The sequence below is a fragment of the Octopus sinensis genome, linkage group LG3 (assembly GCF_006345805.1).
Source record: "Octopus sinensis linkage group LG3, ASM634580v1, whole genome shotgun sequence".
Lineage (NCBI taxonomy): Eukaryota > Metazoa > Mollusca > Cephalopoda > Octopoda > Octopodidae > Octopus > Octopus sinensis.
The window spans coordinates 69,818,545-69,843,263 of NC_042999.1; the positions used below are offsets into that span (position 1 = coordinate 69,818,545).

At 38.3% G+C, this 24,719-nt stretch overlaps 1 protein-coding gene across 1 annotated transcript in view; it reads right to left on the bottom strand.

Annotated features, from left to right (window-relative positions):
- LOC115209609 (fibrillin-1-like) overlaps positions 1-24,719 on the bottom strand; it is a 289,329-nt gene that overhangs the window by 14,502 nt on the left and 250,108 nt on the right. The window contains exons 21-22 of the mRNA XM_029778049.2: positions 24,601-24,635; positions 9,059-9,149 (exon numbers count right to left, since the gene is read on the bottom strand). Coding sequence (XP_029633909.2) covers positions 9,059-9,149; positions 24,601-24,635 — 126 coding nt within the window. The remainder of the gene's footprint in view (positions 1-9,058; positions 9,150-24,600; positions 24,636-24,719) is intronic.

The window sequence follows — 24,719 nt, forward strand, 5'->3', positions numbered from 1 at the left end:
ATACATATATGTATATATGATTGATTGATTGATTCTAGTTTCAGCTTATGAGCTGTGGCCATGCTGGGGCACCGCCATTTGGTGTTGCTACTTGGTTTCACTTCATGGAGGCTTTCTAGCAACTGCTATTTGGTGCATGAGAGAGTTCGATGCAGCTGCCCCTCCTGCCGTGAAGTTGGTTCATCTGGGACACCTGACAGGAAGAGATCCAGCTTCATTTTAAAGACATCTGTATCCACCCCATGCAGGTCTCTCAGGTTCTTCGGGAGGATATTGAAGAGCTGTGGGCCTCGGAAGCCCAGGCTATCACAGAATCTTGTCCTACATCTTGATGGCAGGTTTGGAGTCCTAGGCACCACGCAGTGGCGCCCAGTTCTGGCATTTGCGTAACTCTCGATGCCAAAGTTCAGGACACTTCCCTCCAGGATCTTCCAGATGTATATTATGGCATATCTTTCCCGCCTACGCTCCAGGGAATATAATTTTAATCTCTTGAGTCTTTCCCAGTAGCTTACATTCTGCATAGAGGCTATCTTCTTTGTGTAGCTTCGTTGGATCGCCTCAAGTTCTGTGATCAACTTGACACTGGATGGTGACCATAGCTGAGAGCAATAGTCAAAGTGGCTTAGGACAAGTGTCTTCCAGAGGACCATCATGGTTTTTTGTTCTCTTGTTCTAAAGGTTCTAAGAATCCATCCAGCCAGCCGTCTACATTTCATTGTCAGTTTAGCAACATGTACATGAAAGGTCGCGTCATCACTCATGTGAATACCCAGGTCACGCACTGATTGTGCCTCTGGGATTGCAATCCCTCCGGGTCCAGTGTATTCATTGGGTATTGCATTCAGTTTTGCATGCTGATAGTATAAAGCTTGAAACTTTCCAGCATTGAACTGCATGCTATTCTTTTCAGCCAACTTGTATATTTCGTCCAGCTCACATTGCAGGTGTTTAGTGTCCTCAGGGTTCTGTATTGCCTGTGAAACTTTTGTATCATCTGCATAACTTGTGATCGTGGCTCTCTGCGTGGCTGAGGGCATGTCTGAGAGGGCCATTATGAACAGTAGTGGTCCCAGAACAGTGCCCTGCGGAACACCGCTCACTATTTGTGTGTTAATGGAGGTGGCCCCATTGGCTACTACCACCTGACTTCTATCCTTCAGAAAGTCATGAAGCCATTCTCCCAGTTTTCCAACTATGTTGAGATCACGCAGTTTGTGACATCATTCCATGATCGACTTTATCAAAGGCCTTTGCAAAGTCGAGATATATGACTTCCACATTTGAGTGGTTGAGCAGCCGTTTCAGCACCCAGTCATAGTGTTGTAGGAGCTGAGTTAAACAGCTTCTCCCTGGTCGGAAACCATGTTGGGTGTCGGGCAGCAAGTCATTCTCTTCAAGGAAGGTGATCAGCTTCCTTCTGACTATTCGTTCCATGACCTTGCTGATGTGTGAGGTCAGAGAGATAGGTCTATAGTTCTTGGCTTCCGCTCTGCTACCTCCTTTATGAATGGGGCATATTTTACCTTCCTTCAGTTTTCCTGGAAGTTTGCCAGCTGCAAGGAAGCTCTGAAAGAGGAACTGCAGTGGTCTTGCTAGGACTCTCTTACATGCTTTTAGGAGGATTGCCGGGAATCCATCGGGGCCAGTAGCTGAGTCTGTTTTCATTTCATCTATAGCCTTGGTTACATCGTCTTCCTTTATATCGATGTAATCTATCGTCGCCGCCTCTGATTTTATATCTGCAGTGGTAAAAAAGTCAGTTGGATTGGTGATTTGGAGATGCCCAAGGGGTGGAGTGAAAACACTCTTGAATTGCTCATTCAGTATTTCACTTACCCTCATTGGTTTTCCTGTATATATATATATATATATATGTATCTATGTATATGCATGTATGCATATATGTATATGCATCTATACGTATGTATATACACGTATGTATCTTTACATATATAAAACTGAGAATGTGTATCTGTCTGTCTGTGTGTTTCCCTAAAACTTGAGAACTACACAACCAATTTCATTCAAATTTTACATATGTCTTACTTAGCGTCCGGGGAGTGTTATCGGCAAAAAAATGTTCAACTTCTTTCCTACAGCGAGCCCATAGCAATATCATATCTTCTCCACTATTTCAGTATTACGTGTTAAAAGTGAAACAAAAATATTTCTATATTTTATGTCAGTTGCTTTCACTTTAACAATAAAAATAATAATAACAATTGAATTATATGTAGTAAGTAATAATTAAAATCAAACTAAAGTATAATATAAGTAAAAATAGCAATTGGTATAAAATTGCATCAATGATTTGCACTTGAATAAGTGGTTTCACATGAATGGGAATTAAATTAAAAATTAGCGTGCAGAAATGGAATAGTCCAGATGGATAATAATAAATTAAATTAAAGAAAAGTCCATTGTCTATAAAGTATACAATGTAGAGAAAAAAGAAGAGCTAACGATTGCAGTCTGTTATATATTTTGAGTATTGTTATCACTAGAAATATCAAGATATAACTTTGTATTTTACATTTTATGTGTAGATTTATATATATATAGATGTACATGTAATATGTACACATATATATACGCATATATACATGCACTAGCACTATGACCCGGCAACGACGGGTCTTTAATGCTTGTATATGTATATATACATATATGTATATATGATTGATTGATTGATTCTAGTTTCAGCTTATGAGCTGTGGCCATGCTGGGGCACCGCCATTTGTGTTACTACATGATTTTTCTTCACGAATGCTTTTTAGCAATTGCCATTTGGTGCATGAGAGAGTTTGATGCGGTTGCCCTTATCTGCACCTCCTGCCATGAAGTTGGTTTATCTGGGACACCTGACAGGAAGAAATCCTGTTTTATTTTAAAGACATCTGCATCCACCCCATGCAGGTCTCTTAGGTTCTTCAGGAGGATATTGAAGAGCTTTGGGCCTCTGAAGCTCAGGCTATCACAGTATATTTTCCTACATCTTGATGGCAAATTTGGAGTCCTTGGCACTATGCAGTGGCGCCCAGTTCTAGCATTTGTGTAACTCTCGATGCCAAAGTTTGGGACAAGTCCTTCTAGGATCTTCCAGATGTATATTATGGCATATCTTTCTCGCCTATGCTCTAAGGAATAGAGTCTTAATCTCTTGAGTCTTTCCCAGTAGCTTATATGCTGCACAGAGGCTATCTTCTTCGTGTAGCTTTGTTGGATCGCCTCAAGTTCTGTGATTAACTTGATACTGGATGGTAACCATAGCTAAGAACAATAGTCAAAGTGGCTTAGGATAAGTGTCCTCCAGAGGACCATCATGGTTTCCTGGTCTCTTGTTCTAAAGGTTCTAAGAATCCATCTGGTCAGCCGCCTACATTTCATTGCCAATTTAGCAACATGCACATGAAAGGTTGCATTATTACTCATGTAAATACCCAGGTCTCGCACTGATTTTGCCTCTGGGATTGCAATCCCCCCAGGTCCAGTGTATTTATTGGGTATTGCATTTAGTTTTGCATGCTGATATCATAAAGCTTGAAACTTTTCAGCATTGAACTGCATGCTATTCAGTTTAGCCCACTTGTATATTTTGTCCAGCTTACATTGCAGGTGTTTAGTGTCTCCAGGGTTCTGTATTACCTGTAAAACTTTTGTATCATCAGCATAACGTGTGATCGTGGCTCTCTGCGTGGCTGAGGGCATGTCTGAGGCGGCCATTATGAATAGCAGTGGTCCCAAAACATTGCCTTGTGGAACACCGCTCACTATCTGCGTTATTGGAGGTGGCCCCATTGGCTACCACCACCTGACTTCTATCCTTCAGAAAGTCATGAAGCCATTCTCTCAATTTTCTTACTATGCCAAGATCATGCAGATTGTGACATATCATTCCATGATCAACTTTATCAAAGGCCTTTGCAAAGTCTAGATATATCACTTCCACATTTGAGTGGTTGACCAGTTGTTTCAGCACCCAGTCATAGTGTTGTAGGAGCTGAGTTAAGAAGCTTCTTCCTGGTCGGAAACCATGTTGGGTGTCAGGCAGCAAGTTATTTTCTTCAAGGAAGGCAATTAGTTTCCTTCTGACTATTCGTTCCTTGACCTTGCTGATGTGTGAGGTCAGAGAGATAGGTCTGTAGTTCTTGGCCTCCACTCCGCTACCTCCTTTATGAATAGGGCATATTTTAACCTCCTTCAGTTTTCTTGGAAGTTTGCCAGTTCTAAGGAAGCTCTGAAAGAGGAACTGCAGTGGTCTTGCTAGGACTCTCTTACATACTTTTAGTAGGATTGCTGGGAATCCATCGGGGCCAGTAGTTGAGATTGGGTTCATTTCATCGTCTTCCTTTATATTGATGTAATCAATCATCGTTGCCTCTGATTTCATATCTGCAGTGGTAAAGAAGTCAGTTGGATTGCTGACTTGAAAATGCCCTAGAGGTGGAGTGAAAATACTTTTGAATTGCTCATTTAGTATTTCACTTATCCTCATTGGATTTCCTGTGAGTGTACTATCTTTTTCAAGGAGTGACCCTATCCTACAGTGCACCATAGCTGTTTCTTTGGAAAACTTGTATAAAGCTCTGGGGTTAGATTTTATGTTGTCTATAGCCCAGGCTTCTTTGTCTGCTCTTTCTTTTTCATGGGAGAGTTGCAGACATTTTTCAATTTCCAGCAGTTTTATTTTCAGGCGGGACTTTTCACTGCTTTCAATTTGTTTGTTTAGGCGATTTGAAACTTTTGTATGCCGTCTCATTAGAATTTTCCTCTCTCTGAGGAGTTTGTTCTTGTGTATAGTGGCCTTTCTCTCTGGGACACATTTGTAGCATATGGCTTGCATTACAGACATGAATTGTTGAAGTTTCATGTCGATGTCTGGTGAGGATAGACATTCAGGCCAGTTTTGTTTGAGGATCTCTTTCTCAATTTGTTTCCAGTTTGCTTTATGGAAGTTCAAGCTGGAAAGATTCTGAGAGTTTCTTGTAGGTTGCATGTCCATGCTTTCCTTTGGCCCGTACATGGTCAGCTCTAACATGTTGTGATCCAAGAGTAGGGTCGGTGTCACTTTCACATTATGGATGAGATCCATATTATTTGTGAAGCAGAGATCCAGTATGTTACCTGCCCTGGTTGGTTGGAGTATTATTTGCTCCATGTGCAGAGTGGAGGGACCTCGCCTGTCCTTGTTCGCATCGTGTCATTCCTGGGAGAGAAAGGCCCTTGGGCCATCTGACATTGGGCAGATTGAAGTCTCCTATAAGAAGTACACTTATGTGTTGTTTTAATATGACTAGAACTTCTATTTTTGTAAGGCAGTCTTCAAAATTGCCTACATGACTTGGAGCATCTGGAGGACGATATGTAGCACATATAACTACACCGAGTTGCCTTATATGTACAATTAGTGTGTCACACGCCGAATTTGAGTATGACAAAAGGACCTGGGGTGTGAGGTCCTCACGGATGTACATAGCAACTCCTCCATGACTCCTTTCTTTTCTGTCGGTCCGTAGTACAACATACTGTGGTATATGTATTTCTGCATCTGCTATGTCCGGTTTCAGGTGTGTTTCCGTAAATGCTATGCATAAGGCTTGATTGCATGCAACAAAGTCTCTCAAGAACGGGATTTTTGTCCTATTACTGAGTGTTAGCAGTCCTCTGATGTTCAGTAGGAGCATCGAGGTGATGTGTGTGTTGTTGCCAATGGTGTCCACCTTGGGTCTATTTGCTGTGGTGGTCTTGTGTATTGTGGATAGTCCCATCTGTGAGTTTGAGTTTGATGGAGCCAGGTTAGCTGCTGTACAATCTTTTGTGCCATGTACAAAAAAAGATTCTTGTTCAGCAGCTGCCCTTTCAATAACATGTTGATGGTTTGTAACATGCACTACATCTGTGTACCTCCGTTTTGGGGCAGGTGGTGCGTAGTCCTTTCCTTTTCCTTTATGTGGCAGGGTTTTTGGTGTGTATATAAATATATATACACCAAAATATACACTTTGGTGTATATATGTATATATATATATATAATATATATATATATATATATATATATACATACACATATGCACACATATATATAGATATACACAAACACTTGTGTGTGTGTGTGTGTGTATATATATATATATATATATATATATATATATCTGGCATGTTCTTTTTCTTCCTTACACCATACCTACTGCCACCTCTAATATGCTTCTGATCTTAAATTTCCAGCTAACTATAATTGTTTATAGTTGGTTGTCTGCTGCCGACTTTAGATTATGGCAAGAATACATTGCAACATTATTATAGTTACCATCAGTAATCTTAAAGAAAAAAAAAAGAGCTTTCAGTAAATACATATTATCTACCAGATATTCCAGGTGTAGTGTCTGTGAGACACACTGAAATCTTGAGATAGATAAACTTTTGAAAATGTCGCACAAGTTAATATAAGCTGCAAGTATTGAGGCAGAAAGAGAGAAGAGCTAATAATAAATTATATCTGTTTCTTTCTAATCAGTTATATTTTATCAGAGGACAAAGATATCAAGGGTATTGGCATTAATATTTTTTATATTTCTAACTGTACCAATGCCAAGAGATGTATCAAATTTCTGATATTAAGTGAAGGCAAAATTTAATCTCAACTTTCACTAAGCTTCCAAAATGCACAAATTGCTAGAAATGATTGTGAAATCTCCTTTAATTTATACATCACTTACTTGGACAGAAATGGTACATTGGATGAAGTCCAAAATATAATACAATGTTTGGGAGAAGGACAGACTGGTTAAATCTGGAATGCCTTTGATCGTAGGACTGGTCAGTAAAAACTTAGGGTTAAAATACATACATATGTATGTATATGTATATATATATATATGTGTGTGTGTGTGTGTCTGCCCCCTTAACATCGCTTGACAACCGATGCTGGTGTGTTTACATTCCCATAACTTAGAGGTTCGGCAAAAGAGACTGATAGAATAAATACTAGGCTTACAAAGAATAAGTCCTGGGGTCGATTTGCTCGACTAAAGGTGGTGATCCAACAAGGCCACAGTCACATGACTGAAACAAGTAAAAGAGCAGTCTTTCAAAATAAGAATAATGCTTGATTTTAGACTTTAGTCTAGAACAATATGACAGACACTTCAGTTATTCGAATGTGGTAATTTTACAAATGATAGCTATGAGCCAACAGGGCACCTCAATAGAGTTGTCCATCTACCAGAAACAATAGTGAAATATCTTTTGAATAACATCTTGTCACCTTAATAAAAGAAAGCTATATTTGATAATATAGCTACAGATCAACTATATCTGCATATGAAGACAGGATAGTCACAGCTGGAACACCTTTGATCACAGGTTTGCCCAATGACAGCTGACCTGGAGACAGACAACAAGAATGAATACATCTGTTAGACAACTGTCAGTGTTGGGTAGAATTGTACATGGAGTATAATTAATGAAACTCCAATGAGGTGGCAGTGTCAATTGGGCCATAATTAATTAATCATTGAGATGCTGCTGAAGACTTTTAGTGTCATCATCATCATCCTCGTTTAACGTCCGCTCTCCCTGCTAACATGGGTTGGACAATTTGACCAAGGACTGGCAAACCAGATGGCTGCACCAGGCTCCAGTCTGATCTGGCAGAGTTTTATACAGCCGGATGCCCTTCCTAACGCCAACCAATCTGAGAGTGTAGTGAATGCTTTTATGTGCCACCGGCACGAGGGCCAGTCAGGCGGTACTGGCAACGGCCACGCTCAAATGGTGCTTTTTATGTGCCACCTGCACAGGAGCCAGTCCAGCGGCACTGGCAACAACCTCGCTTGAATGTTTATTCACGTGCCACCAGCACAAGTGCCACAGTTTGGAATAGTGTATCTCTTTCCAAATCAGATGAAGATTTGACAATACAGCAGAGTAATGAAGCATTCTTCACTTTTACAGTGTTAACTCTGCTAATGGATGTCTTTTAAAAAACCTAAAGAACTTTTGGCTTAAAAAAAATATAAAGGAATTTGAAAACTTGAAATGCCTTCAGGTTCATTTATAATTAGTAAATTTTTTTAATGACAGTCAAAGCATGAGAAGTTGCACTGATGAACTTTTAAGGGAACACTAAGAGGAAAATAGATGTTCATAGTCTGATCAGAGACTCCAGTGAATGCTTCTAATATGTTTTTGGCCACTTATAACAGTCTGCCTTGTTGATTCTTCAGCCCTGTAACAAGCACCCCAGTTTGAGAATCTATGGTGGGATCATTCTATACTTCAGACATCACGAAACAAAACTAGAAAATTATTCATCCATTTATTAATTTATGGGGATGGGGTACGAAGAACAGCAATAATCCAATCAATAGCATATCTCTTCATTTTTAATATATTGTGGCAGATTCAAACATTGATGTTATCCAGAAGTGAATAACAACAGCAATCAGATATTTATATTTGAAGGAAGAGGTATCTTATTGCTCACCCATTTAACTTCCTTACAAATCTTTGACTTGGCGCTCACATAAAAATATAATTTTAACATTATTTAAAGATTACCAAAGATTCTTTTCCTATGACTTATTCAGAGGAGGAAGGACTGCACCTCTGACCCTTTTCAGGGCCTCTAAGGCTGCTTAACCATTTAGCATTTAAACCAGCCATATCCCATATCCAACCAAAATATTCTTCCTGTTTTATGTTCAAAGTGGCCAGATCCAGCCTCTCACACCTACCCTACAATGTTACTCTGAAAAATATAGTTGTTTAATCAAAATCTCAAAGCTACAAGATAATGCAGGATAAATTCAAAACTGTGAATAAATAAACATATTTGATAAAACAATCGGAATGCCAAGGGGTTAAAGGAAAGAAGCTATGCCCTGACTCCACTAAATGTATTCAACAATAGGATATAGGTCTTAAACTGAGGGATTATCTGAAGCAAGGCCTGCATGGAAAATCTCTCTCTCTCTCTTGTTTCTGCATTGTAAAAGTGATAGATTATGATTGAGCTTTATGCTTACTGAACTGGATAGATCAAGTGTATACTTACTTTTCAGCTGCAATCTCTCGTCTTTTCATTATTATTTCTATAACTGTCAGCAATAATAATACACCAAGAATAATTAAACAGAGTACCACATCTGAAAAAAATGTTTTTTAAAAATCATATCAAAATAAGAATTATCAAATAAACGTTAAAATTGATTAGATTTTCGCAATTTGTAAAGTATTCAGATTTACATATAATCTGGGCTATTGGATTATATTGATTTCTTACACAGGGTCATGACAAATAATAATAATAATAATAATAATAATAATAATAAAGGTTTCGAATTTTAGCACAAGGCCATCAATTTTTTAGGGGAGGAGTAAGTTGATTATTGGGACCCCAGTGTTCAATTGGTACTTATTTTATAGACTTCAAAAGGAAGAAAGGCAAAGTTGACCTCGGTGGAATTTAAACTCAGAATGTAAAGATGGACAAAATGCAGCTAAGCCTTTCATTTGGCATGCTAACAATTCTGCCAGCCTGCAACTAATAATAATAATCCTTTCTACTAAAAGCACAAGGCCAGGAATTTTGGAGGAGGGGACTAAATTACATCGACCCCAGTGTTTCACTGGTTCTCAATTGACCCCAAAAGGATGAAAGGCAAAGTTGACTTCAGCAGAATTTGAACTCAAAATGTAAAGATAGATGAAAAGCTGCTAAGCATTTTTCCCAGCACATTAACAATTCTGCTACCTCGCCACCTTAATAATAATAATAATAAGAGGCCTCATCGAGGCAATGGCCAGTGACCAACAATTTTGGAAATATGCTGTGCTTGAGAAGACCTGGCAAGCCAAGTGAGACCATAACCTTGTGGCCTAAGCCAGGGGTAGAACCAGCCCACTTATGTGTACCTTCCCTTCATTGGACACTGCTTGTGAAGACCTGTTGAGGCAAGTGAAATCGGAATCAAAATCAAATTCGATGACTGGCATCCTTGCTTGTGGAGCACCAAGAGCACCATCCGAGCATGATCGCTGCCAGAGTGGCTACCTGGCGTTCATGCCAGTGGTACATAAAAAGCACCATTCAAACATGATCGTTACCAGCATCACCTTACTGTCACTTGTGCCGGTGTGCAGGTGACACGTAAAAAAAAAAAAAAAACACGATTTTTCCGTGATCGTTGCCAGTACCGCCTGACTGGCCCTCATGCCGGTGGCACATTAAAGCACCCACTACACTCTCGGAGTAGTTGGTGTTAGGATCCAGCTGTAGAAACTCTGCCAAATCAAGATTGGAGCCTGGTGCAGCCATCTGGTTCACCAGTCCTCAGTCAAATCATCCAATCCATGCTAGCATGGAAAGCGGACATTAAACGATGAATAATAATAATAATATAATAATAATAATAATTCTTTCTACTACAGGCACAATGCCTGAAATTTTGCGGAGGGGTCATGTTGATTTCATTGACCCCAGTGCTTAACTGATACTTATTTTATTGACCTTGAAAGAATGAATGGAATAACTGACCTCAGCAGAATTGAACTCAGAACATAAAGCTAGAAGACATGCTGCTAAACATTGTCTGGCATGCTAACAATTCTGTCAACTCACAGCCTTAATTATAATGATAATAATTCTTTCTACTCAAAGCACAAAGTCTGAAATTTTGGATGTTGGGGTTAGTCTTTGACATCAATCCCAGTGCTGAAATGGTACATTATTTTAAGGATAAACAGCAAAGTTAACCTTGGCAGAATTTAAATTCACAATATAAAAAGCCGCAACAAATTCCAGAAGGTATTTTGTGAAACATTCTAAGAATTATGCTCCAGAAAGTGTCTCCTCTTTATGGAACATGTGCCCCTCATTGAACTTTTTTATTTCTTTAACTACAAGAAAAACGGAGATTAAACAGGGCTTACAGATATCTGAGGAATGGGATAAACAAGCAAAAATTATATAAGAACGAGGTTGAAAGATGCTATGCAATACATGGGCTTGTATTTAATTAAAACAATAATTAACACCACACACACACACACACACAAATGGTTGGCATGCAGTGTTGTGAAATAAAATTTTCAACCACTTCAAATCTACTTGGGACATACTTGGCCCAACATATTTGAACTGGTCAAAAAGCTTGTTTATTTCATTACTTTACTTTGCATGTCAACCATTTATCTTGTTCTGGCCTGACAGTCACAGTACATATCCCATGGATAATTTCTAGTGATTTCTAATAAGCTAGTGAAAGCTTCCTGTCATTTTGGAGTTGTGCTCTCATCAGCATTAGATACCAAACAGGACCAGTAACTTGAAATGCATATATAAGACCGTATGTGAGTGTTATGAAATGACTAACATTTTTCATATTTTGCCTAAAGCAGGGAATTTTCCCCATGGTGAATCACAGTGAAAATGGCATTTTTACAGATCAGATATATCCTGAACATATTTGAGTTAACCAAAAAATTATTTTATATATATATATATACACAGACACACACACATTGCACCAATTATAAGCATCCTTTCTACAACACCTATTTGTGTCCTCCTTATATTATTTCAAGCTGTTGAATCCAGAATCTTCCATGATGTCTTTAGTCACTCATGGAAATTCAGAGTTCTTTAGTCATTCATGTGAAAAAAAGAACCCATATCTTGCGAATCACTGAGTTGTAACATGTGGTGAACATCCATGGAACACTTGATTGAAATTCAGATTTTCTTACATTTCTTTGTACGCTGGTCCTAGCTCTTTACCGGCTCTATTTTCTGAATCGATATTTTACTGAGGTCTACTTTGCCTTCCTTCCCTCCAGGTTAATAAAATAAAATACTAATCAAGTACTGGAATTGTCCCTCCCCTTGAACAGGAAACTTCCCAGATCAAATATATCCTGAACATATTTGAGGTAACCAAAAATTATTATATAGATAGATAATACATACACAGACACACACATTGCACCTATAGGCATAGGAGTGGCTGTGTGGTAAGTAGCTTGCTTATGAACCACATGGTTCCGGGTTCAGACCCACTGTGTGGCACCTTGGGCAAGTGTTTTCTACTATAGCTCGGGCCGACCAAAGCCTTGTGAGTGGATTTGGTAGATGGAAACTGAAGGAAGCCTGTCATATGTGTGTGTGTTTGTGTATATGTTTGTGTGTCTGTGTTTGTCCTCCCAACATTGCTTGACAACCGATGCTGGTGTGTTTACGTCCTCGTAACTTAGTTCAGCAAAAGAGACCGATAGAATAAGTCCTAGGCTTACAAAGAATAAACCCTGCCCTGGGATCGATTTGCTTGACTAAAGGTGGTGCTCCAGCATGGCCACAGTCAAATGACTGAAACAAGTAAAAGAGTAAAAGAAAAAAAAGAGACAATAGCAAAGGAGTTCTCATTTGTTTTGCCTGGCAGTGTTAGTGTTTCCTTTATGAAGAATATTATGCAAACTAGTTGGATACCGTAAAACAGACAATAGTGGGTGCCATTCATAAAACCAACAATTTGTAATTGTTTATTATATTTGGAAGTCAGGACTTCCAAACAGTATAATTGACAAAGTTTTTCTGTTAATATATATTTACTAGGTTTGAAGGTACATGAAGAGAAGCTAATTTTGATTACTTCAAAATTCCTCTATTTTTACAAATCTCACATACCCCTATGATATCTTTTGTATGTCCTGAGAGTTACCTGTAACCCAGTTTGAGACTTACTGCAGCAGTATCTTACAGTAGATTTTTGTTATTTTTGTTGTACAGGGCTGTGGAAATAATTTTATTCAGGGAGAAGGGCTCTTTACTTGTCACCATTGGAGATGATCCCTTTCATGAAATAGATATTAGCTTCCTGTTATTGGAGAAGGATTACTCTTTTATTGGAGAGTATCTCTTCATCACAAGAAGTGTACCCCCTCCAATCTTTTAATTGCCTATTTTAAATTTAGTGTGTGTGTGAGTGTTTTTTTAATTTTTTTTTTATGACAATTTGCCAATCCTTTTTGGCCTTTGTCGGGTCTCCATCCTCATATAGTAATGTTGCTGTATGTGACTCTTTCTTACCATTGCCACCCCAACATGACTGGCACTTTATTTTATCAGTCCCAAAATGACAAAAAGCAAAGTTGACCTCAACAGGAGTTGAACTCAGAACTTAAAGAACAAGAACAAATACCACTAAGCATTTTGCCTGATGCTCTAATGATTCTGCCAATCAACTTATAGAATATTGAAAAGAGAATATAGAAATATCTGAATATAAACTTCTAACTTTCCATTCACAAATATGAAGAGAGGAGAATGAACTGATTTTGTTCAGCTTAAATCCAGTTGATCTACAATTAGTAAATTGCTTGTCATAAAAATATTCTTGTAAATAGTTTTTCTTGCCTGTTTGATTAATTTATAAATTGTTTTGTACATAAAAAAAGTATCTTGAAACTCATTGTTTAAATTGGGCATTGAAAGTTGCCTTCACCAAGTTTAGTTAGTTGAGCTTTACAACTAGTAAGACAATTGGCTTTACGCCCAACTAATGAAGATACCAGGAGAAACCCTACTGTTAATCCGTTGTTCTTGCTTTGTAGTTGGGATGTCAATGGCCAAAAAGAAATGTTTTGTTAAAATACTAACTTGACTGGTATGCAGATGTTTATTGGCACTAATTTATGGATATTTTGGTGAAACAAGATTGAAAAAATGGCATGGATGATAGACAATCACGTTAAAGATGTCAGGAACTGAAACTTGTTAGTTTAGCTCCAGGACTGTTTTGATGAAACAGATATATGATATTGCAGCTGTGAACATCTTTTGTTCAGGTAGAGTATATGCAACAAAACCTCCATAAACTAGAAACTCTTAAGCAAGTAAAACCTTTACCAGAATGTGATTTCTTATGATGGGCAATTGCACAATACCAATGTACGGTATAACATATGCAAAAAAAAACCATCAAAAACTAAGAAACCAAGAGCTTTTAAATAAGTTTAAACCTATGAAAATTAGAATTTCAATGAAGAATAATTTAGCACCTCGACAAGATACAAAAGGTTCACAAATAAGCATATCAAATGTATATATCCATCATCAGCTGTGTAATGGATATCATTATGGTTTCAACACCTGGGCAAGACTGTTCAACATATTTAGTATGCTCTTCTGTTTTTCTTAAGACAATAGGGTATGGTTTGTAGAGTATTTTAAGTCATTTGTAACACATCAAAAACAATGTTACCATAGTCACACCTTTTGGCTTGCTGAACTATATCAGAATAAGGCAAACATTGTCACAACAAAGACTCACAAGAATGACAGACGTGGTTTGCTTCACTTGAGGTTGTCAATGCCATGTACACACATGTCATCTGCTTAGAAAAAATTTGTGCTTCAGTATTTAGGAAAAAGTGAATATGTACACAGGTATTGTGGAATGCTTGCTGGTTTGGGGAAAAATAAAAAACAACTCAGCAAACACAATTGAATCAGCATTAAATTAAAATAGACATTTGTGTATCATGCTAAATGTGTATACACCACTGAAAAGCATGCAATGTAGTATTTGTCTAAGAGAAAAATCTATTCATAAGCATGTGTTACAAACACTATCAGGATGAGATGATTGCTGTGTATTCAAGCAAACACACACTTTATATATATATATATATATTTCAATAGGTGAATGAATTATCCTATGTTTATCGTCAGCATGGAAAATTCGTTGAACCGATATCAGGGTAGCAAATTCACGTCAGAAACACGGTTGAAGCGACCTGTCCAAGGGTAGAAACTCTGGGTTCATTTGCAGAAATTTGTGTGTTATATATGAATAAATGAAAGAATGGAGTCGAACGAAGATGTTAACAAAATTCCTTTACTCTCGACATGTTTCGAAGACCACATGGTCTGATGAGAAGATTGCATCATACACCCTTTATTCCTTTGGAATGAAACCATGTGGTCTTCGAAACATATGTCGAGAGTAAAGGAATTTTGTTAACATCTTCGTTCAACTCCATTCTTTCATTTATTCATATATATATATATATACACACACACACGTTCATACATACATGCAATGGGCTTTCAGTTTCTTTCTAAATCGACTCACAAGGCTGTGATAGAAGACATTTCCCACGGTGTTGCACAGTGGGCTGAACCAATCCAAGACCTTATGGTGGGGAAGCAAGCTTCTTAACCATACAGCCATGCCTGTATCATCATCATTTAACGTCCACTTTCCATATATATATAATCTGTATGTATATATGCTTAGAGACAGACATATATACCTATAAGTGGGGGAGAGTGACAGAGGCCAAGAGAGCAATCAATCAATAAGAATAATTATTGTACCATAGTCACTCTAATTGTTCTCATGTTTAAGAGAACAATTAAGTGATATGATTACTCAAAATTGAATTGTAGCTATTACGCATGTGTATGTATGAATGCTTTTTCTGGCACAGAATTCAAACTGATCTCTTAAAGTAGCAAGACCATTTTGTTTAAATTGTGCTTGAGGAGAAGACCCGGCAAGCCAAGTGAGACCATAACCCGTGGCCTATGTCAGGTGTGTAACCAGCCCACTTATGTATACCTTTCCTTCATTGGACACTAAACTCTGCTTGCAAAGACCTGTTGAGGCAAGTGAAATCGAAATCAAATTCAATGACTGGCAACCGTGCTAGTGGAGCGCTAAGAGCACCATCCAAACACGATCATTGCCAGAGCAGCTAATTAGCTTCCATGTCAGTGGCACATAAAAAGCACCATTCGAGCATGATTGTTATCCACATCATCTTACTGGTACTTGTGCTGGTGGCATGTGAAAAAACATTCGAGCGAGGTCATTGCCAGTGCTGCTGGACTGGCTCCTGTGCAGATGGCATGTAAAAAACACCATTTGAGCATGGCTGTTGCCAGTACCGCCAGACTGGCCCTAATGCCAGTGGCACATAAAAGCACCCACAACACTTTAGGAGCGGTTGGCGTTAGGAAGGGCATCCAGCTGTAGAAACTCTGTGAGATCAAGATTGGAGCCTGGTGCAACCATCTGGTTCGCCAGTCCTCAGTCAAATCGTCCAACCCATGCTAGCATGGAAAGTGGGCGTTATACAATGATGATGATGATGATAATAATAAGACAGTTCCTAAGATTTATAAATATATGTACTGAATACTTACAGAGTATACTGAAGAAGGACAAATTGGGTAAACTTATAAGTTAGAAGAGAGTCATAAAGCTATTTAGCAAGAGACCAGAAGAATTTTATTGCAGTTTAAGAAGCAGGATGCTATGTGAAGCACACATGCTATTAAAATTTGTTAATGTAAAATTGATGGAGCCCTGACTTGAGAATTCCAGAATTTTCTGGGAACAGGAGTTGTACAGTGCAAAATGATTTACTCTTTTACTTGTTTCAGTCATTTGACTGTGGCCATGCTGGAGCAACGCCTTTTTAGTCGAGCAAATCGAACCCAGAACTTATTTTTTGTAAGCCTAGTACTTATTCTATCAGTCTCTTTTATCAAACCGCTAAGTTACGGGGACGTAAAACACACCAGCATCGGTTGTCAAGCGATGTTGGACACACACACACACACACACACACACACACACATACATACATACATACATATATATATATATATATATAATGACGGGCTTATTTCAGTTTCTGTCTACCAAATCCACTCACAAGGCTTTGGTCAGCCCGAGGCTATAGTAGAAGACACTTGCCCAAGATGCCACGCAGTAGGACTGAACCCGGAACCATGTGGTTTGTAAGCAAGTTACTTACCACACAGCCACTCCCACGCCTATGATTTAGTTAGTAGTATTGGGTTTTTCTGATAGAAGCAAAAATGGTGATGCCTCACTAAAGTTTGGATATAGGAAAGCGATCGAAGGAGGTTAATGGATGTAGACATATAAAGAATGACAAACAATTCAGACACTTAACCACCACCAATAGATTAAGTGTTGAGTTCAAAGAAGGTGATAAAACCTGCACTGCATAACATAACATTAATTTCTTAGTCTGTAATACATTTTTAAACTGTTAGCATAAGGTGATGATAAATATAGTTGTATGAGGAATCCCATTCAAAACTTATTTCTTCCTCTCTCAACAGACACCAAATATTTGCATTCTATGACATTGCAGTGTTCTCTCTTCGTTTCTCATGCTGCTTTAGCAAGTCTTGGAATGTTTTGGAAAGACATGGAATGTTTTCTCTAATAACAACAACAACACCGATAATAATAGGTCTGCTAAAGAAATCAAGTCTAATAACTATATAATGTTTAAATAAATAAATAAATATATATATATATATATAATATATATATATATATATATATATATATTATATATATATATATATTTCGGAGATGTACTTGCATAGCAAGTGATTTGATCTGAGATCGTGTGCCGGAATGAAAACAATTGCAGCATGGAAGGTGTTTGTAAGCCATTTAAGAAACACACAAAAGCCGTTCGATTCACTTCAACATTTAAGTTTAATTTGTCAAAATATTTTCGTCGCTATAAGACCGCGACCTGTTCACTGACAAAAATCCGTGCTGCATCATTTATTGATTATTCCCTTTAAATATATTTATTTATATTAAGGGCATTACTATACATAAATGCCTCATGCTAGGAGGGACTTTAAGTGTCCCTCCCAGTGTGAGGCATTTATATATAGTAATGTCCTTAATATAAATATATAAATATACATATATATATATATATATATATATATATATATATAATCTCTCTATATATAAACGGCAGTTTGTCTGTGCGTGTTTCTGTGTGTCTGTTTGCTTGTACCCTCACCCTGACCACGGCTTTCAACCGATTCTGATGAAACTTGACACACACATAGCCCAATGTCATAATTCAAAACTAACGCAGCCAAAATTTTGAAAAGTCCCCCCAGTTCTGAAAAAAATCGATAAATTCGACATGGGGTCGAGAATCAGAAACACGAACCACAAACTGTCTAGGGGACGTAACTCCTTCCTTTTTTAACTCTCAAAAAAAATTTACCATATTGTTTTCCATTTTTTGGCTATAACTCTCTAAAAATGCTTTATAGTTATTTCCCTTACAAACCTGAGCAACGCCGGGCGATACTGCTAGTTATATATAAAGATGACAAGCAAAATCCTCAAAATATTTTTTTTTTAAATGATAAAAAAAGGAAGGAGAAGAATTAGAATTCTGTCACTTTCTTTAAAAAATTTTAGTTTGTTCAGCTTCACCGTTAGAATGAACAAGCTTCAGAACTGCATGCCAAAAGTTTTTTTTTTACTCCTCTTTTTTGTAAAATAAAATTTCTGTATAATATATGGTAACTTTATAATCTGCACAATATCTCTTACTAGAAATATTTTCTTCATGATAAAAATAAATAAATATAGCTGTTTTCTAATATTGATAATTTTTTTCATATGAATAAAGAGTAAAAATATTTACAAGATTAAGAATATTTACAAGATTAAGAAAAAAAAAAAATTGAAATAACATAGAAGTATATGGGTTTCAAATTTTGGCACAAGGCCAGCAATTTCGGAGGATGGTGTAACTCATTTACATCGACCCCAGTGCCCAACTGGTAGTTAATTTTATCAACCCCGAAAGGATGAAAAGCAAAGTTGACCTTGGTGGAATTTGAACTCCAAGCATGGAGACAGATAAAATGCCACTAAGCATTTTGTCTGGCATGCTAACTAGTCTATCAGCTTGCCACCTTGTGAATATAGAAGTAGTATATTGGTATGAGGTTGGTACTGTTTGGGTGGGCTTGAACTGGTAATTAGCCTGATTGTTTCTCCTATTCCATTCCCCCACATGCACACTTTATAAAAGATGGAGTCAAATGTCTCTTTTTGCATTCCTTCTTTCTATCATACTGAAGGAATGCAGAAGGGGAAAAAAACAGTAGCTGAAAGGAAAATGAATGGTAAAAACAGTAAAGAGGAAAAAAAAAAAAAAAATGATAGAAGGAAAACGAATTATGTACAAAGGAGAAGATTACAGATAAATAGATAGGTGGAAGACTACAGAGTTGGTAGAATCACGTCTGCAGATGTGGGTTTGTTCTCCAAAGGCAGCCTTCAACTTTTTCCAGTCAAAAAGGGTTTTTAACAACCCAATATTTATATGCTATTATTTACAGCTTTAAGGCGGTGAGCTGGCAGAAACGTTAGTACGCTGGGCAAAATGCATTTCGTTTGTTCTTAAGTTTCGTGTTAAAATTCCGCCGAGGCCGACTACACCTTTTCTCATTTATGGGGTCAGTGTAATTGATTTGTCCCTCTTCCCCACCCACACCACCACCAAATTTCAAGCCTTTTGCCTATAATAGAAAGTATTATTTACAGGTTTATATGCTTTGAGATCCACTTTGAATTATTTAATGTTCTCTCAAAAGTTTGAGAAGGCACATGGCTCAGTGGTTAGAGCATCGAGCTTACAATCGTGAGGTTGTGAGTTCAAATCCTGGACTAGGCTGCGTGTTGTGTTCTTGAGCAAGACACTTTATTTCACGTTGCTCCAGTTCACTCAGCTGTAGAAATGAGTTGCGAAATCACAGGTGCCAAGCTGTATCGGCCTTTGCCTTTCCCTTGGATAACACTCATGGCATGATGAGGGGAGGCCGGTATGCATGGGCGACTGCTGGCCTTCCATAAACAAACTTGCCCGGACTTGTGTCTGGGAGGTAGCTTTCTAGGTGCAATCCCATTGTCAGTCATGACCGAAGGGGGGTCTCATCTCAAAAGTTTATAAATGTTTATGACGTAAACACGCAAGCAATATATATATATATATATATATATATATTATATATATATATATATCGCCTTGACAACCAGACTATCGGGTGTCGTTTCAACACCACTGGTCACAACATACCATCCATTCGTCTCTGGATCATGTGTTTCTCATCTACATAGCTCCAAACACTTGTATTTCACCAACCCACCATTTTGGAGGCCTTCTGTGTGGGCTCTTCCACTTGCACAGATACCATTCGACAGCTGCGTGAGTCCACTGATTGTCGGTAAACCAAGCGATGTGTCCAGTCCATCTGAACTTCAGGCTCTGTATTCGGTGATGATGTCTCTCATGCCAGATTTATCTCTGCCTGCTTCGCTTTGGATGTACTCTTTTAGCAACACTCCCTGCATCGATTTTTTATATAACTCTTTGGGTAGTTACCAGCCCTTGTTCTTCGTTGTGGCCTAGTTTTGCTTCTGTACAAAATTACAGGTAAAAATCATGCCATTGAAGAGTTGAAGGCCGCTCTGCTGTACAAGAAAGGAGATAGCGAAGATCTGAAGAAATATCATCCCATATGACTGTTGTCCCACGTATACAAATTACTCTTTTTTTTTCTTGTTTCAGTCATTTGACTGCGGCCATGCTGGAGCACCGCCTTTAATCGAGCGAATCGACCCCAGGACTTGATTTTTGGAAGCCTAGTACTTATTCTATCAGTCTCTTTTGCTGAACTGCTAAGTTACGGGGACGTAAACACACCAGCATTGGTTGTCAAGCGATGTTGGGGAGGGGGACAAACACAGACACATACACACACACATATAAATATATATATATATATATATAATATATATATATATATATATATATATACGACGGGCTTCCTTTAGTTTCTGTCTACCAAATCCACTCACACGGCTTTGCTCAGCCCGAGGCTATAGTAGAAGACACTTGCCCAGGGTGCCACGCAGTGGGACTGAACCTGGAACCATGTGGTTCGTAAGCAAGCTACTTACCACACAGCCACTCTTGAAGATGGTCCACCTTCTTTCAATGTCCGTATCGTATCTGATGTTGTATGTTTTTTGTTTTAAAAACATGCAACATCCGTGTCGAATATTACACATAGCACACAAACTTCATTGTTTTAGTTACGCGAATTTACGAGAATCCCCATGAACGAAGCGAGACTGTTTTCCAAAATTGAGGTGAGCACTTTCTCCATGTGATCAGATTGAAAAATTAAGACACTAGGATATTTTCCTGTTTTTCTTAACATGAAACAAATGGTAGCTTAATTCACAAATAAAGAAATTATATTCACCAACGCGGTGTTGAGCACTCATTTCCATCGTTTTACATTATATCTATCTATCAATATACATGCACACATACACATACCGGGATGAGCAAACGTAGGGATACAGTTGCTTAATATGAATGGATTGTTATTTTCATTTCATATCCTAAACAAGAAATTGAGAAATGAAAAGAACATTCTACTCATTAAGCATAAAGAGGGAGATAGAGAAACACAGAATGTGAGTAAGTGAGAGGAAAAGGAGAGAAACTTGCGTAAGATATTGAACTTCGTTGGTGGTACCGATGAGAAATGAAAAGTGGAAGTAGATTTTGGTTGACTGATCAAAGAGAAAAAGCCTAATGTAGCTAGACAGAGCCAAAAAGAGGAAATAATGATGTGAGTGGATCAATGAATATGTTTAAGGAAAGGAAGGAGTAAGAGCATAAAAGTAACGAAAGGAAGGGGGAAGTTTTCATGTAAACAACAGGTAACTAACTGCAAGTCATTTTAGTTTTATTTATGCGCCCTTTTCAAGCCTAGCCAGGCTCATGGGCCCGGTTTCTGTGACGTATGTGTTCACCCCCAGCTGGACGGGACGCCAGTCCATCGCTGCGTTACTCAAGAAAGAGCGAGAGAAAGTTGGGGCGAAAAAGTACAACAGGGGTCGCCACCACCCGCTGCCGGAGCCTCGTGGAGCTTTAGGTGTTTTCACTCAATAAACACATACAACGCCCGGTCTGGGAATCGAAACCGCGATCCTCTGACCGCGAGTCCGCTGTCCTAACCACTGGGCCATTGCGCCTCCAACGGTAAGTCATACAGACGAAGAAATTCTCAGTTGTAAAAAAACTGCTCGACTTCGAACTGCAGAAATACGATGAAGTCAATAGGCGATGAGAATTGGAGAGAAGTACTGCAGAATGGCAAGAAGACACTCTAGAAGAAATACAAGCAAGGCTTTCAACCCCCATCTGTGATACACACACACAGATATACATGTACACAATTACACGAATTTAAAATTAGCCTTTCCCCACTATCCGCCATCCTCCACCCCGTCTCCAGTCTTACCCTACAACTAAATACCCCCCATTCCGAGGTGCTCTTTTGCTCCTATTCCAAATGGCATAACTCCAAAGCACTAAAAAGGTTTTCTTCCTGGTTTTGATATGGGCGTTTTTGTTCCGTTTATTATTATTATTACAACAGCCGTTATGCCCGCATACCCCACGCTGCACTGTTCCTTTCACCCTTTTCTGACGGCTGTTTATATAATTTCAAATCTTTTGGTAAAGTGGCCAATATGAGAATATTGTAATTATTATTATCATCAAGGCGGCGAGCTGGCGGGATCATTAGCACACCGGGCGAAATACTCAGCGGTATTTCGTCTGCCACTATTTGCTGAGTTCAAATTCCGCCGTTGTCGACTTAGTCTTTCATCCTTTCGGGGTCGATAAGTTAAGTACCATTTGAGTACTGATATTTAATGCAATCGACTAGCCTCCCCACCCCCTAAAGAATTCAGGCCTTGTGCCTATAATGGAAAGGATTATTATCATGAAGGCGGCGAGCTGGCAGAATGGTTAGCACGCCGGGCAAAATGCTTAGCGGTATTTCGTCTGCCCGTTACATTCCGAGTTCAAATTCCGCCGAGGTCGACTTTGCCTTTCATCCTTTCGGGGTCGATTAAATAAGTACCAGTTACGCACTGGGGTCGATATAATCGACTCAATCAGTTTGTCTGTCCTTGTTTGTCCTCTTTGTGTTTAGCCCCTTGTGGGTAGTAAAGAAATAGGTATTTCATCCGTCGCTACTTTCTGCGTTCAGGTTCCCCTGAGGTCAGCTTTGTCATTCATCCTTTCGGGGTCGATTAAATAAGTGCCAGTTACGCACTGGGGTCGATGTAATTTGAGGCCTTGTGCCTATAGTAGAAAGGATTATTATTATTATTATCATCATCATTGTTAGCACACTGGACGAAATGCTTAGGGGTATTTCGTCCGTCGCTATGTTCTGAGTTCAAATTCCGCCGAGGTCGCTTTGCCTTTCATACTTTCGGGGTCGATAAATTAAGTGCCAGTCAAATACTGAGGTCGATGCGAATGATTGTCCCCCTACCCACAAAAACCCAAGCCTTGTGCCTATATTAGAAAGGATTATTATTATTATTATTATTAGTAGTAGTAGTAGTAGTAGTACCGTTACCAATAGACATGGTAGATTTCTTATCGAGATTAGTGGAACTACGGGAGTCGCATTAATCCAGAAATATGTTCTATCAAGAACAGCAGGCGTTGTTCGAAAGTTCCACGATATCAAGGACATTGATTCCAAATATAGGATATTTGCATGTGCCATTAGATAACAGTTTTACACACACACACTGAAGGTTGATTTTAAAATGTTAACCGAGCGGCAGTAGACTTATGCCAGACAGACATTCTAATCTGTATAACCGCCAAAGTTTGACCGTCAGCAGGCCAAGCGAAATACACAACAAATGTGTGACGATTTCGTATTTTCTGCAATGACTTCTGGACAAAGCTCATCAACACCATTCTTGTCAAGATCCTAAACCATGATACTTGATCCATTCGCATTCTTTTTATTGTTAGCCATTTGGTAGAGATGAAGATTGTTTCTCTAAAAGTTTAATCGTCAGGAATCCTTATTGAAAACTAAAACAAATATGACAGAGAAAATAACTTTACGTGAAACCTCTATGGAGCATGGTGGATGGGTTACAGAAATTGCTACGAACCCAATCAATCAAGATAGTATTGTCGCTGCTTCGAGAGATAAAACTTCAATTTTGTAGCAATTGACTAAAAATGAACAGCATCAGTTTTATTATGACGATAGATCAGCTATTTTGTCCCAAATTTAGTTATAGGTTTCTTTCATAACGATAATCAATCGGGTCTACCGTGTTACAACATGTTTCTCGGAGCTTAAAAAAAAAAATTTTTTTAATAACTGCATACTACTTAGTATCAACTACATTGTAGCACTGTGACTTTACAACAATTGATTAGCTCATAACTCTATCACATGGTTTTCCTGTTGGCTCAGTTTTGTTTGCTTACCATGTTGCCATGAGTCACATTCTACTGGTTAATCAGTTCACTAATGTCAAGTCTTACACAAGCAACCAAGGAAAAGTGAACGTTAAAACAATGATGACGGCCATTTAACTGGACCTACAATTGATTGAATTATTATCTACTTCTGAAGAGCTGGTGTTTCAAGGTGATTATGCAATCACTTACGTAACAATTACTGCATAACATACTAGTATTTGTAAATGAAATATATGTAAGCATTACGTAATTTATGATATCATAATGAAGAGGTTAACTGTTTTATTCTGCTCTTGCATTCATGTGAGTGTGTGTATAAAATTGCTTGTACTATACCAATACCAGCGTTTGTCATTCAACCTTTACACTCTATATAAACTATCAACTACTTACATCCCCATCGCGTGTCACAGTTTCCTTCTGAACATCTGTAAAGAGAAAACAATAGTATTATTATAGTCTTGACATTGAATGCTTTATAAGACATAAATTACATTGTTGCTCGTTTCTTT